Genomic DNA, 14,467 nt, shown 5'->3' on the forward strand with positions numbered 1-14,467 from the left:
AAACCTTTTGTCCTGACCTGGTCATTAGCTCCTTTGCACCGTCGTTCTGCACTTTCATCCAAACCCGGGGCCTTTCTGTGCACTTAGTTATGTGAAATATGCACAGGATTTGGAACGAAAGGAAGGCTCACGGCACTATTTGAATACAGAGGAATGACTCTCTTATCACAGAGAGAGATAATTTCATCCTCTTTGCTATCTTGTACTGTATCTCTTTGGGTACTGAGAACAATCGTCTTCCATTTGGTCACTTCTCTCTCCTGCAAACGACTGACATCCTAACGGCAAACAGCACAAATTCAACCTGTCAGAGCAAGACCAACACCTGCATTGTGGCGGAGCTGCCAAAAGAGGAAGAGAATGAAAAGAAGTTCTACAAGAGGGACAAAGGCCACTGCCCTGAGCTGTTTGTGTTGTGAGATGTAGACTACTGATGCCATAGGCCTCCTTCTCTTTGCACTCTAGCTGGACCATTGTTGTTTTTGTTCAAATTTGCTTTAGGTTCTGTGGACCCCACCCAAATAAATTCCTCCTTTCCCTCAACCTTTACCAAGTTTTAGTTTCTCATATTTGGGCCAATGAATATACACTAGTCTAACCTAATCATGCAACATAATATTACAAACACCTCTTATGACAACTAGGGGGCTATGGAGGGAGAAATAAAAAAGGTCGGCAATACAAACATTATTTCCATTATCAATTACTCTGCAGACTACTTTTTGGATTAATCAATAAAACGTTTGGTCCACAAATGTCAAAAAATCGTTTAGAAAATGCCCAAAATGACGTCTTTATAATGTCTTGTTTTGTCTGACCAAAAGTCCCAAACCCAAAGATATTCAGTTTATTATTATAAATATTACTGTATACAGCAAATCCTGCCATGATTGATTCTCTTAATATTTACAATCTGTGACATTTTGCATTCATTTTGCATTAACATAAGCGTGTGTTTTCATAAAGGTAGCACTCTGCATCACAACATTTTTTAGCAACATTATAACTTTCATGACAGTAGAGTTTTTTGTAGGACATTTGTATTAGACTGCATTATTTTCAGCATGCTGTACCTAATAAACTGACAACTGAGTGTAAATTCTTAGTAGGCGTAAATTTGCTGCAACAAGGAAATCAATACACTACATTACATAGCAAAACTTTTCCCCTATTACATTTGATAGGTAATCCTTTTATCTGTTTAAAATAATGATGAATAAAGAATACCAACTGCTGGTGTAACTTTTATAAAATCAGACTTATGCACATGCTCAGATTTGTTAAATATGTGTATGTGCACACTAAATAGGCTAATGTGTGGCTTTGATATTAGAAATAATTTTGAATTCATAAGTCTGCAACATACTTGTACATGCAGTTGTTATCATTAACACTGAGGGCCAATACATTTCTTTAAAATAATTAACAAGGTATGCGAGACATGATGACGAAGAAAGGGAAAGCATGTCTCATAACACGCCATCAGCTTTAGAAATGGCCAGATTTTAAAGGAGTTTAATGGAAAGCAAACTTTCCAAAGCAACTTATTGAGGCTAAGTAAAAAAAGATATAGAGGAAATAAAAATGTGGGCCAACTCATGAGCCTAATGGAAGATTACAACTCACAGAATTTCTAATATGAAATTGGACATTTACATTTTGGGTTTGGAGTAAAAATGCAACAAAAGCAGGAATAAAAATCTAAACCTAAAAAAAAAAACCATGAATTTAAAATGAAAAGATGTAAAATAAAGATATGTAAAGTGGCTTTAGGTATCATCCCTGCACGTTTTGTCACTTGAATACTTTTATCAGTATCGCCACCAGCACTACCCCTCTTAATACTGTTAATATAATAATACAAATTATGCAAGATAAGAGAGGTGAAGCTCCCTTGAACCCAAACACAGAGCTTAACTCTGGCTCTTTTGAAGAGCATGAGGGGGGGAAAGACAGTGGAATAAGAAGTGTAATCTTCTCCTCTTATCTCCAACAACCCCCTCCACACACACATACATTAGCATCTGTTATCTCACAATTATCATATACATTAGTCAACACCTGTTTCACTTAACCTCGTTTAATTAGACCCATTGAAACGTTGCGCTTCACTCAAAACAATGCCATCCGACATGTAAAAGGGCAGTTTGTTATGGTTCAGTCAATATATTAACAAATAAAAAGATATCGCTCTGAGGCTTGTTAGGCTAAATGATAACATGGTTGTATTCAGTGACATTATTTAATGAAATAACTGCAAGGTTTGGTTTGGGGGAATGAAACACATCCGTCTAGTGGCACTTTTACGCATGCGTAAAGGGTACTCCATTTGTATATTCGCGTAATTTAATGTCATTGAGATGGTTAATTCAATTCACAAACTACAGATCTGTAGGGAATGAAGTGTTAAAAGCGACAGTGGAGACTGGCGGGATGTTGTTAACTGAATTCTGGTCATTTTCTAAGCTCTCCGGCGATTAGTGCGAGACATGCGAAGTGTTAAATTCGTCATTAAAAATAGATCAAAAACTGGTGTAGATTCCTATGTCGAGGTAATATACAATCACACTCAAAACCATCAAAACGTAGGAATAGAAAACATAATGTCGTCAAGAAATGAGCTGATATTATTATTTATTTTTTTTACTTTTAGTCTTCTGATTATAAGCTATGAAATGTAAAAAAATAAAATAAAAATAAAAAAGTTTTATTTTGGGCTGTTATCAAAATTAGATTAATGATACAAATTTAAAGACTGCATTGCTATGGCAAAAATGATGAGCTGATGGTTAATCTGAGTCTTTATTCACATCTCCAAAGCAAAAATGTTGCATTTGTATTGAAACTTCAGTTCTCTACAAAAAAAAAAAAAAAAAAAAAAAAAAAAAAAAAAAAAAAAACTCTTGTGATGCGATAAGCAGCACATATTTAGCCTCTCCACGAAAAACGCTAAAAGGAACAGCGGAGGGCGTCTTTGATGGGATTTGTTGCCAGTGAAAGCTGTGGGTCTTTTGAACGTAGCTGTCAGTCACCATAATGGGACCTCCCCCCCTTCCCCCCCCTCAAACACACGCTGGCAGCTGGCTGTGTATAAATAGATCCAGGAGGTTGGATTGCCACTCAAACCCGAATAGCTTTTTACGGCAGGAAACATGCCCGCATCGCAAACTGGAATTGGCAGCTTTTTCTTGGAGCGGAACCTCAGCATGCCTACTGGATACCAGGTCCCTCTGCTGGGATGTCCGCCGAGTGTGCAGCAGCAGCAGCAGCAGCAGCAGCAGCAACAGCAACAGGCTCAGCATCTGGCAGCAATGGCAGCTGGAATCCCAATAACGTACTCTGGACTACAGGGATACAACTTCCTCCACTATCCACACCACAGGCACATCACACACACGGTGAGTTGATCATTTGCAAAGTGACTAGTAGTTCTCTTGAATACCTATGTTGAATACACTTCCTGTAAGTCGCTTTGGATAAAAGCGTCTGCTAAATGACTGTAATGTAATGTAATGTAATGTAATGCAATTCAGTTGTTACATTAAAAGCTCAAGTGGAATCATTACCACCTACTTTGATTTTTGGAGAAGCTTAGCTTAACTCATTTTCAGAAAAAGGCATTGAGATTGTGTTCTTACGCACTGGATTGTACTTGAGTTAAGTTGAGTCAAAACTTTTCCAGAATCCATTGGTTTCAGGAAGTTTTCCCACTTTGTCTACTGCACTCATTGGATTGTGCGCTCTGGGTCAAAGGTCGCCAAAATTCCGCGCGTAATTGCGCACAATCCAGATTTAATTCCCGCGCTCTTAACGTTTCTTCTCTCTGTTTTTTCCCAGAACAACGGTTTCGACTTGAAGGTATCTTCTCCCTACCATCACGCGCTACTGGCTCGTGGGGGCTTTCTACCCGCCGTACCGCCCCGGAGCAGCCGAAGACCCCAGCAGCAGGGTCGCCAAAGTGGCCACCCGAGAGAGCACCGGCGCGCTGAAGGCCTGGCTCAACGAGCACCTGAAGAACCCGTATCCGACCAAGGGCGAGAAGATCATGCTCGCCATCATCACTAAAATGAGCCTCACGCAGGTCTCCACCTGGTTCGCCAACGCCAGGCGACGCCTTAAGAAGGAGAACAGGGTCAGCTGGGCGTGCAAGGGGAAATCAGACGAGGAGGATGACGAGCAGGAGGGAGAGAGCGACGATGCCGACAGCACCGTGCAGAACTGTCACCTCCTGGACGAGGACGAGCCTCCAGGTGACCCGGCACACACGGACGAGCACGAAGACAGCAGCGCTTTGGACAGCTCGGATTGCGTGGACGCGCGGTTGGAGATGCCCAAGCAGCCGAGCAGCGAGCAGGAAGAGAACAAACTTGCACTTGTTAAGAAAGTTGAGAAGAGTGACTCCGATCACACGCTTTCTGCTTTGGAGAGTAAAGAGAACATAGTCAGTCAGAAACCCAAAATCTGGTCTTTGGCCGAGACCGCTACGTCAGAGACTGTTAAGAAACCTCTGGAGAATATTTACCACCCGGCAGGGAGACTGTGGGCCGAGTGGGCTTCAAGGAACGGCCTGTTCGTCCCGTCGTGTTACACCACTCATGAGATTGTATAAGTGGGTATTTTGGACACGCAGTAAGAGACACTTTTCCACATCGATGCACTTTAAAAACTTTCAAACCTCAGGGATTTTGCTCGAATATTCCTGAAGTTTGCAGTGAAATGAAAACCTTGTTTTGAGACCAAAGACTAAAACATGTTGTTGTAAATAAATGTAGATGTATTTTTCCATCGCCAACATGTCAATTATGTTTCCTGTGTCTATTCATGAAGAAATATTTTTGCTTAAATAAAGTTCACCTTCTAAATAAATGCTGAAGTGTTTTACTGGTCTGTATTATATATATATATATATATGTATGTATAAGGGATTTTGGGCCCCATGAAAAGAATCTTTACAGGGCCCCCAACACAGCGGCAAAATTTTTTGATGCTATTTTACATACAATTATGCATTTTAATGGTATTTTTGACTATCATTACCATATTTGTGAAAGAAGAACAGCATGACAGTTGACATGTACAGTAGGGGAAGAACTGAGCACTCTGAATACAATGGAATTCATTTTGAGTCATTTATTTGCTGCACCACTGATTCTTAAATTGGAAATAATTATATATATATATATATATATTTATAGAACATTTACTTTGGATAAATGAAAAGCCATATAGTTTTCATTCGTTAGTATGAAAAACCTAAAACATTTTTTAAAAACTCCACCATATAACATAGTTTGTGTGAATGAGGTTTCTGCACAACAGGTAGCATTTTCTTTAACATCAATTTAAATTCTCATGTAAGACTAAAGAAAGAGAAGTTGGCTTATTCATGAACATTGGATTGGAGTACAAAGAAAGTATTGGTCTTACTTTGCACATCAAACACAAGACCAACGTCGATTTAATCTTCACAAACAGGTTTTGGTTAGATTGTTGATGGGTAATCCCTGCCATTACACTTAGAAAAATTCCAGACCTGAATTTTCTTAAATTCCCGTGTGACTGCATGTTGATTGGTCTATATTTTTAGCCAAATTCTCCACAGGTAAACTACAATATAACATTTACTTTAGATTAGGCAGCAGCAGCAGCAGGCTCACCTCTGTTCAAGTTTTAGTTGCGTTTAAAATCTAGATTAGAAGAAGGATTCTTTACCATCAATCACACAACTACCCATGTAAATTCAAAGGGCTTTACCTTCATTCATCCGGGGATAATGAGAAAGCCCCTGGGTGCGTTGCTGCCTTGTCTTGTGGCCTCACCTTTCCATGCAAATCCCTACAAACAGGAACACACGGAGGGCAGATTAGCTTTTATCTGAGCCCATTCTCTCACAACAAACAGATGAATAGAATAGAATATCACACAAAAATGTTAAGAGCTACTTATAAATCTATCTCCTATAGATTTGGACTTTTACAGCGGTAGCATATAATTAATTACACTTTTCTACTCCTTATATTTTCAGTATCAGAGAAGATAATCCAGCAGTGGGGCACTGGAGAGACTCTATTGGATGAGCTGCGTTTTTAACAGTTAACCGTGAACCTAGCGCCCCCCTGAGGAAACCAAGTGGAACTACAACACCATTTATTCCATTCAATCTTTGCTGGGAGGTAAAAGCAACAGGTGTTATGACTCAGTAAATGGGACACACACACACACACACACACACACACACACACACACACACACACACACACACACACACACACACTTTTTTTTTTTCCAGATTGAACGTTACTTAAACTTTGCAAGGATATCATCATCTCCAATGTTCTTCCCTAATAAACACTCAATTCAAACTCCAGAACCTGACTGGGAATCTTCATATTTATACGTTTAGGTCAGTATTAAAGTTATCCAGTAATAGTTGTCCTTACATCCGTGGGTCCACTGTGAAGATGAACTGCTTGTAGCTGATTCGGCTCCCTTTTAACGCGGCCATTCTCCCGGAATGGAAACAAACATGACAATAATGACGAAGTTGTGGCCCGCATCATTTCCAACACAAGAGGACATTATACTTCCTCATAATATCCCCCAGGGCATTATGGGAACTGACACCATGTGGCTGACAGCGTGGAAAATCCCTTTGCATTTGATAAACTCACTAACAAATTGCAGGACAAATAAACACCCCGATGGATTAACATTCAATTGGTAGGCATTTTAATACAAGTTCAAATGTTTTTACATCAGTTTCCCATGCACAATTATCACCATGACACAACTTCATACCTTGTGCAAATATGACACGTTTAACATTTTGCTAGGTTGAAATACAAATGATGACGACATGACTTGAAAAACAACTTAGAAAAATGGTAACGACTTTTAAACTACACCATATGCCACTGCAGCAGTATGTACATGCTAGATAGAGTCACAACGCTTAAAGTTACTATCTACATTTTAAGGGGGGGATTATATACAACAGAAACATAGGGCAACATTACACAACATTCATTTTTACATATTATGATCGTAGTGACAGCTGCTGCTCTCAGTCAATGTCTGCGTTTGTGATTCCTGTCGGGAGAGGACTGTCGATTTCCCGTTCTCCTGAGTGACATAGTTTCCATTTTCAGTGAGAGCTAAATCTACTAACACTTCCTGGCTATGCTCATCCTCGTTTTCCTCCGGTGTCCTCGCACCAGCCTCCTCTTGAGACGACTGCAGCTCCGGCATGATGGACTCCTCCTCAATAGGATTAGTTGGGGGGTTTATCAGCACGTTGGCTTCTCTCAGTGGCTCTTTTTTGTCTCCCCAACATGATTCAACACAGGCCTACAAGAGATTAAAGTAGAGTTAAAATATAGATATATAAGAAACATGGAATATTACATTTTCAGTGGAGGGCATAGAAAAAAAGTCAACTCTGAATTTAGGAGATTATGCCACTTCCACATAAACAGAAAACCTGGTTTCCTTTATCAGGTTAAGGGATTAAGAATAACACTGTGTCACCCTGTAGACCTAATATTAAATGCAATTTTAAATAATACTTTGACATTTTGGGAATTAACTTTAGTTAAATTAGAAGATTCCTACGACTCTCATGTCTGTAGGCTTAATATGAAGCCAATACCAGCAGTCAGTTAATTTAGCATAAAGACTGTAAAACAGCTAGTATGGCTCTAATTAAAGGTACACAAAACACAACTTGTTGTTTTCAAACTTCAGTTTTTGTTTGTTTTAAATAAATCACACACAACTAGTATAATAGTGAGGCTAGCAATTCCCCCTGTTTCCAATCTTTATGAGAAGCTAAGATCACCACCTGCTGGCTACAGCTTCATGTATAACGATCAGATATAAAAGAGGTATCTATCTTTTAATTTGACTCTATGAAAGAAGGCAAATACATCTCAAAATGTCAAACTATTCCTTTAAGTGTGCATAATAGAGAGACACTCGAGAGGTAAAGTACATTTCTTTTAGAATCGATTATTTCCAACATAATCATTCACAGTAAATTGTCTTTTTGAGAGTGCAATGATTTGGATTGTTTTCAGATTACTGGTTACATCAGTCAGTTCACTGCGGTCAACAACGTAGGATAAAAATCACATTTACCTTCAGATTTCCTTGTGTGTCTCGTTTACCTAACAGAAAAAAACAGAGAACATGAGTACAGTAAGAGGATTACTGAAACTGGAACTCGTCATTAAAGAGGGCATTTAAAGGACAACTTACCTTTGCATAGACAAAACCAGATAGCAGCTAAAACCACGGCAAATACAACCACAGTGGACAGAGATGCGATCAAACCTACATGGGACCGAATGGATGGCACTGCAACACAAGAAAAAGAAAGAAAACCATTAATTAAATATTGATTCTTCAAGCAGTGTCACTTTCACAATTTTTCACATCCATTAATACAGGATAATTAGATCATTTGAGTAGAAAACTTATTATAATAACAGGGAATTGGTTGGAAACACTTTCATATTTGCCAGATGTTCACATTGTAGCAGAGGAATCACAAATAGGAAAGTGTGAAGAAAAGAGCATTGTCATATCCATGCTTACTATTGAATTTGTTAATGACAAAGTAATGTGAACAACGTGTCGGTGAAAGCCGTTACTTCCACCCTCAAAACCACAGACCAACATAGATTTATGAGATCTATCATCACATCGCCTACATAGTTCCGTTCTAAGAAGACACCTCAAACCACACAGCAGTGCTAAAAGTGAGAAACGTTTACAATTGATCAGCCTACTCAGAACTTACCACAGATTTGGTCAGATACGTCTGTTCCGCCTTGTTGAACATGGACTCCATCCATACATCTGCAAAGGATTTCACAGTGTTAAAGGGGATTCCTGTAAATCCGGGTGATTACATGTCCTGAAGGGTCCTATTCGACTGCCATTCAAGCATACCGATACTTTTGCTGAATTGGGTTCTCTGCTTAAGTGACAATGATTGGTGAGAACAGCTCTCAAAAAAACCGCAATACTCTTTAATGGAGAATAAGCAATCATACCAAGGCACTACTTCTACTAAATCTATAAATAAATATATAAATATATATATATATATATATATATCAATCAAGAAAATACAAAATCACATCAAATTCCTCTCTTAAACCACGGTATCTTGAAGAGAAAGTCCAAACACGGGTATACAACCTCAAATAAGTTTAAGGCCCTTCTTGTAAGACATTACAGGAAATGTGCATTCCTACAGAGAGTGTGATGGGAAGATCAATGCCACTCTCCAACTTGACCAGCAAATATACAGCTAGATTGCTTAGCATAAAACATTAGAAATAGGGGGAAACAGCTAGCCTGGCAGCATCTAAAGGTAACACAAACACACCAACTAGTACTTCCAAAGCTCACTGATAATACCTCATATCTTATTTGTTAAAAAAAAAAAGACACTGGATTTATGCAGGGTTAAGAGCTGGACTATTTCTAGGCTTGCTGCTGGCTACAGATTATTATTAAACATACATATATGAGTGGTATTGATTGTTTTATGAACTCTTTGTAAAAGTGCAAATAAGCGAGATCTTCTGAATTGTTTCCTTTATGAGTGATTTAATAAGCTGGAGAGAGCCCATTCCAATACAAAAACCAACATTAGGAGAAATAACTTCCATGTTAATGGTTATCTTTAAAAAACAGCCTGGATTAAAAAAAAAGGTGTTGATCTAATGAAGGTTTGTTTGTTGAAATACACACACCGAGAACAACTTACTCTGTCCATTTCGTACAGACACCGCTGCTTGAGTCGACATCGGAAAATGTGCCTCCTGTGCATTTCTCACACACTGTGTCATGCGCATGGTTGCCTGAAAGCAGAGCGGGAAAGATTCAGCCCATTGCCAAAACAAAGCTGGTAATTATTTTTATTCAAAGTGAATCAAAGCGATGTATCATACCTATGGATTTAACTCCAAATCCTGGTTCACAGGTTTTGTGTGGCACACAGGTTATACATTCTCCACTTGAGCAGTGGAATCCATCTTTACACATGCAGGCGCTTAGTTTCTTCTTGTTCTTATCGAGGACAGCCTTAAAGTTTTTATCTGAAAAGTAGAAAGGACACAAGGTAAGTAATGTAAGTTGCGCTACATCAAACTACAATCCATCAGTGTATATTTAGCAAACAGTTTTGTTTAGTTCTTACGTGGGTCACAGTATGGTTGACGATGACACGTGGATTCAGCAGTGTATTTATCCTGATACTCATTGTCTTCACAATCTATGCACTGAGGATCCGGTGCACAGATACTCTGGGATAACATTCTGGTCCCTGGAAAACATAGTGTTGTTAATATTAAAAAATTAACACCTGTGCAGTAATATAGTATTTGTCTCAAGTATATGCACTAAATGGGGATAAAAGGGGTAGTTAGATATTTTAGGAAATAAGCTTTCTTGCTGAGAGTGAGATTGAAAGATTGATACCATTCTCATGTATGTCTGTTAACTACAAAGCTACAGCCAGGGGACAGTTAGCTTAGCATTAAGAAACAGGCTAGCCGACTCTGCCTAAAGGTATCACGGATGTGGTGTGGACCCAAAAGCAGTACGACCAGGAGACAGATAAAGTTCTGGAGCTTTATTTAAAGCTGAGCACACAGCAGACAGACAGGCAGGCAGGGTCAGACTCACATTGGGAAACAGGCAGGGGATCAGGCAGACGGAAACCAGAGGAAGCGGAGGCTAAACTCGTGGTCGGGGACAGAAGGCTAAGGTGGCTAATCGAGGCAAAGGCAAGGTAGGGCAGTGGTTCTCAAATGGGGGTACGTGTACCCCTGGGGGTACGTGAAGGCACTCCAGGGGGTACTTGAGATTTTTAAAGAATATATTAAAAATTAGCATCCATTCAAAAATCCTTTCAAAATAGTTATTTAATAAATATTCAATAAAATATAAGTGTAAGTTCATGAACTGAATTCAATGCCACAATGCAATCTTCAGTGTTGACAGTTTAATAAATCAGACACTGATGGCACAGCGCTGTGTATTACATCTTTATTTCAACCAAAAATTCTTTGCGCTGGTTAGGGGGTACTTGGCTAAAAAAAATATTTCACAGGGGGTACATCACTGAAAAAAGGTTGAGAACCACTGAGGTAGGGGAATCCGGTGGTAGGGGACAGAAGGCTGACTGGGGCACAGGCAAGGCAGGGAAGTCCAGACAGGCAGGCAGGGTCGGCAACGGGAAATCAGTCCACGGGAAATTGCTGGAAGGCCTGACATAAATGCAACGAACGATCTGGCAGCGAGTGTGTGACTGACTGGGGTTTAAATACTGCAGGGTGTAGGTGCAGCAGAGTGAGCAGGTGAGAGGGATTGTGTTAACGAGGTGGGTGTGGCAGACAGGTGAGTGAGGGAGAGTGTGGTGAGAGAGAGAGGGGGCTGGGCTGAGAGCTGGAAGTGGAACTGAGTGAACTGAGAGAGAGTGACAGGCAGGTGAACAGAGTGAGCCAATTAGGTGAGTGAGACAGAGTGACAGGGAGTATGGAGCTACTGACAGTATGGAGGAAGAACTGTGACAAAAGGTAACAAAAAAACAACTCCTCCACCAGCACCTCTAAGTCTAACTAATTAACATGTTTCTGTTTAGTTTACAAGAGAAAAGTGTTAAAACACTATTTCTTGTGGAGGTATGTGCTCTCCAAATCTGCTAGATATTTATTTTTGGTATAGATTAGTTTTGGTCTTTAACACGTTATATTCTAATGAAAATAATCCCATTACAAATTACCATATTCTAAGGTGACATCTGGAAATGTTCCACCAAAAGTCAAAAACCAAAAGATATTAAATTCACAATGTTATAAAAAGTGAATCGTCTCATTTGAGAAGCTGGAGCCAGTGAATGTTTTTTTCACTTTGTTTGCATTTTTGAGAAATTACCTGACTAATCAACTATTCGTCTCAGCTCGTCTGTTAATATCTAACAGACGGTTGCTTATGAGCGAGGTATCGATCTTCTCGTCTGGAAATCAAATAATATGGATTTCCCAAAATGTTGAACTATTTCTGTTCCTGTGCTGTAGACATTAGGATGGGAAAAGTGAAAGAGAAGCCAACGAAGGAAAGAGCAAAGTGAAATTAAAAGTAAATGTTTTTAGCACCAGTGATGATGCTCCTTGAGGAATCTGCTTAATTCTTCCATATTTGTCTTCTATATAGTGCACCTTTAATGTTAATTTAACTCATGTAGCTATTGGGGGGCATCCATTACATTTACACCTTCATATAGACTACGTGGATCCCAATTGTTAAAGTTTCGTCTTTTAGGACATTTTGTCATTTTGTTATTCATTTTGTTGATAGTCAGAGAATGAGCCAGTTATAGAAGTAACATTTTTTTAGTTAGTACGTACCTGGTCCACACATCTTGCAACACACGTCATCCTTCACATACTGAGTTATTGGGTCACAGGCGGGTGGAGCAGCAGTCATCAACTGTATAACAACACATGTGATACATAAATATAAGCAGAATGCTCTGTGTTGATGGTGAGGTGTCTCTGTCATGTCTGTTGGTCCACTTCCTCTCAGAGCAGACTGTACGGGGCGTGACGGAAAGTCCCCAACATTCAAGAAACTGTCAAATCTGAAACTGAATGCGTGCTGCTTCTCGTTCTCTACTTTGTATTTTTCCATTACATTATATTTGCTTAAATATATCGGGTTTTTTTTTTTCTTATGGGGGTGAAGAAAAGAAGTCATGCGTTTTGTCACTGCTGCAAGGAAAACGAAAGTGAAAGTAACATTTTAACATAACTGCGTCAAAGGGTGTAACCTTAAAAAAAAATATGCACAATTTCGAACAGAATATCACATTTGGCTGTACATCTGAGTAAAAATGTCAATAGAGTGATTTAAAACAAACACAACTTATAGCCAACAATCTAAATACAGATACAGACTGTTGTCGCTAAACGATAAAGTGGAAACGCTGCAACTTGTCATATAATTTTACAACGCAATACATTGATAAGATTACTCACCGATAAATCCAACATCGTCATCGTTATGATCAGCACCAATAGATGCATTTTGGAGAATAGTGTCCCCGGCATGTTGCTCTCCGCTTCAGCAGATACAGACTGTTGTCGCTGTGAAGTCTGTCTTCTTCTATCGCTTTCATAGAAGGGAGGGGCTGTGCGAGGGTATTTCCTGTGTGAATTTTACTTGACCGTTTCCTGTAAATTAATCTTATCGTGTGCAGGCAGTTCGGATCCTAAAATGTCCACAAGAGACTGTCAATGCATTCATTGTTTAAGGGGAAATTTCACATTCGTAAAGCCAGCTTATTGAGCTCTCGCCTATCGTTTGAGTTTAGTACATAGTGTCTATCCAAATTCTAAACAATGATGTGCTCATATCATTACTTTGCTACCGAAATCATGCATTTGATTGTATTGCCTCTTAAGATATAACTTGTTTTATTTTATTTTTTTCAGTTTTCATTTTATTTTATGTAGTTTCTTAGTATAGTATGTGTATTTATTGTCTGTGTCTGTGTAGTTGTATAGTATGTGTATTTATTGTCTGTGTAGTTGTATAGTATGTGTATTTATTGTCTGTGTCTGTGTAGTTGTATAGTATGTGTATTTATTGTCTGTGTAGTTGTATAGTATGTGTATTTATTGTCTGTGTAGTTGTATAGTATGTGTATTTATTGTCTGTGTAGTTGTATAGTATGTGTATTTATGTGTATGTGTAGTTGTATAGTATGTGTATTTATTGTCTGTGTCTGTGTAGTTGTATAGTATGTGTATTTATTGTCTGTGTAGTTGTATAGTATGTGTATTTATTGTCTGTGTCTGTGTAGTTGTATAGTATGTGTATTTATTGTCTGTGTCTGTGTAGTTGTATAGTATGTGTATTTATTGTCTGTGTAGTTGTATAGTATGTGTATTTATTGTCTGTGTAGTTGTATAGTATGTGTATTTATTGTCTGTGTAGTTGTATAGTATGTGTATTTATTGTCTGTGTAGTTGTATAGTATGTGTATTTATTGTCTGTGTAGTTGTATAGTATGTGTATTTATTGTCTGTGTCTGTGTAGTTGAGCTGCTGCAACACTTGAATTTCCCCCATGGGGATCAATAAAGGAATATAATAATAATTATGTCCTGGTTCAATGTATCAGCCTAGTGAGAATTGTGCAGTGTTTATGATATTCCTAGTTTGTGATATTGTCACACATAAATGATGATTACAACAATAAAGAAACAAATTGTAGTAAGTCATGTTATTATATTATTCAATACCACGTTGCATTTGACGTTGTATTGTTGTCATTGTTCTCGGTCACACATGTTGGCGCCTACTGTGGAAGCTGAAACTGAGATCGAGGGATTCCCCAAGAACTTTTCACGAGTGGGGGTTTCCCACAGGATCAGAGTGTAACTGTTCGT

At 38.8% G+C, this 14,467-nt stretch overlaps 2 protein-coding genes across 2 annotated transcripts; one reads left to right on the forward strand and one right to left on the reverse strand.

Moving 5' to 3' along the window:
* Window positions 1-3,152: 3,152 nt before the first annotated feature.
* irx7 (iroquois homeobox 7) lies at window positions 3,153-4,783 on the forward strand. The gene is given in 3 exon segments (XM_054608727.1): window positions 3,153-3,398; window positions 3,838-3,899; window positions 3,901-4,783. Coding segments are annotated over 3 exon segments (1,017 nt in total). The 3' UTR covers window positions 4,610-4,783.
* Window positions 4,784-6,706: 1,923 nt separating this feature from the next.
* cd40 (CD40 molecule, TNF receptor superfamily member 5) lies at window positions 6,707-13,201 on the reverse strand. The gene is made up of 9 exons (XM_054609166.1): window positions 13,053-13,201; window positions 12,423-12,504; window positions 10,211-10,336; window positions 9,963-10,109; window positions 9,779-9,872; window positions 8,801-8,859; window positions 8,257-8,355; window positions 8,137-8,165; window positions 6,707-7,347 (listed from the first exon to the last, which is right to left on the reverse strand). The coding sequence occupies exons 1-9, from the start codon at window positions 13,122-13,124 to the stop codon at window positions 7,030-7,032; spliced, it is 1,026 nt and encodes a 341-aa protein (XP_054465141.1). The 5' UTR covers window positions 13,125-13,201; the 3' UTR covers window positions 6,707-7,029.
* Window positions 13,202-14,467: the final 1,266 nt, after the last annotated feature.

The sequence above is a fragment of the Anoplopoma fimbria genome, chromosome 12 (assembly GCF_027596085.1).
Source record: "Anoplopoma fimbria isolate UVic2021 breed Golden Eagle Sablefish chromosome 12, Afim_UVic_2022, whole genome shotgun sequence".
In the NCBI taxonomy this organism is placed as follows: Eukaryota; Metazoa; Chordata; class Actinopteri; order Perciformes; family Anoplopomatidae; genus Anoplopoma; species Anoplopoma fimbria.

What these genes read in the sequence shown, in the direction of transcription:
- cd40 (XM_054609166.1), bottom strand. Translation starts at nt 13,124, where the DNA reads ATGCCGGGGACACTATTCTCCAAAATGCATCTATTGGTGCTGATCATA. An exon ending in GTCTGTACGAAATGGACAGA is followed by an intron (nt 8,860 to 9,778) that starts GTAAGTTGTTCT and finishes AATCCTTTGCAG; the next exon opens with ATGTATGGATGGAGTCCATG. An exon ending in CGTATCTGACCAAATCTGTG is followed by an intron (nt 8,356 to 8,800) that starts GTAAGTTCTGAG and finishes CTTGTGTTGCAG; the next exon opens with TGCCATCCATTCGGTCCCAT.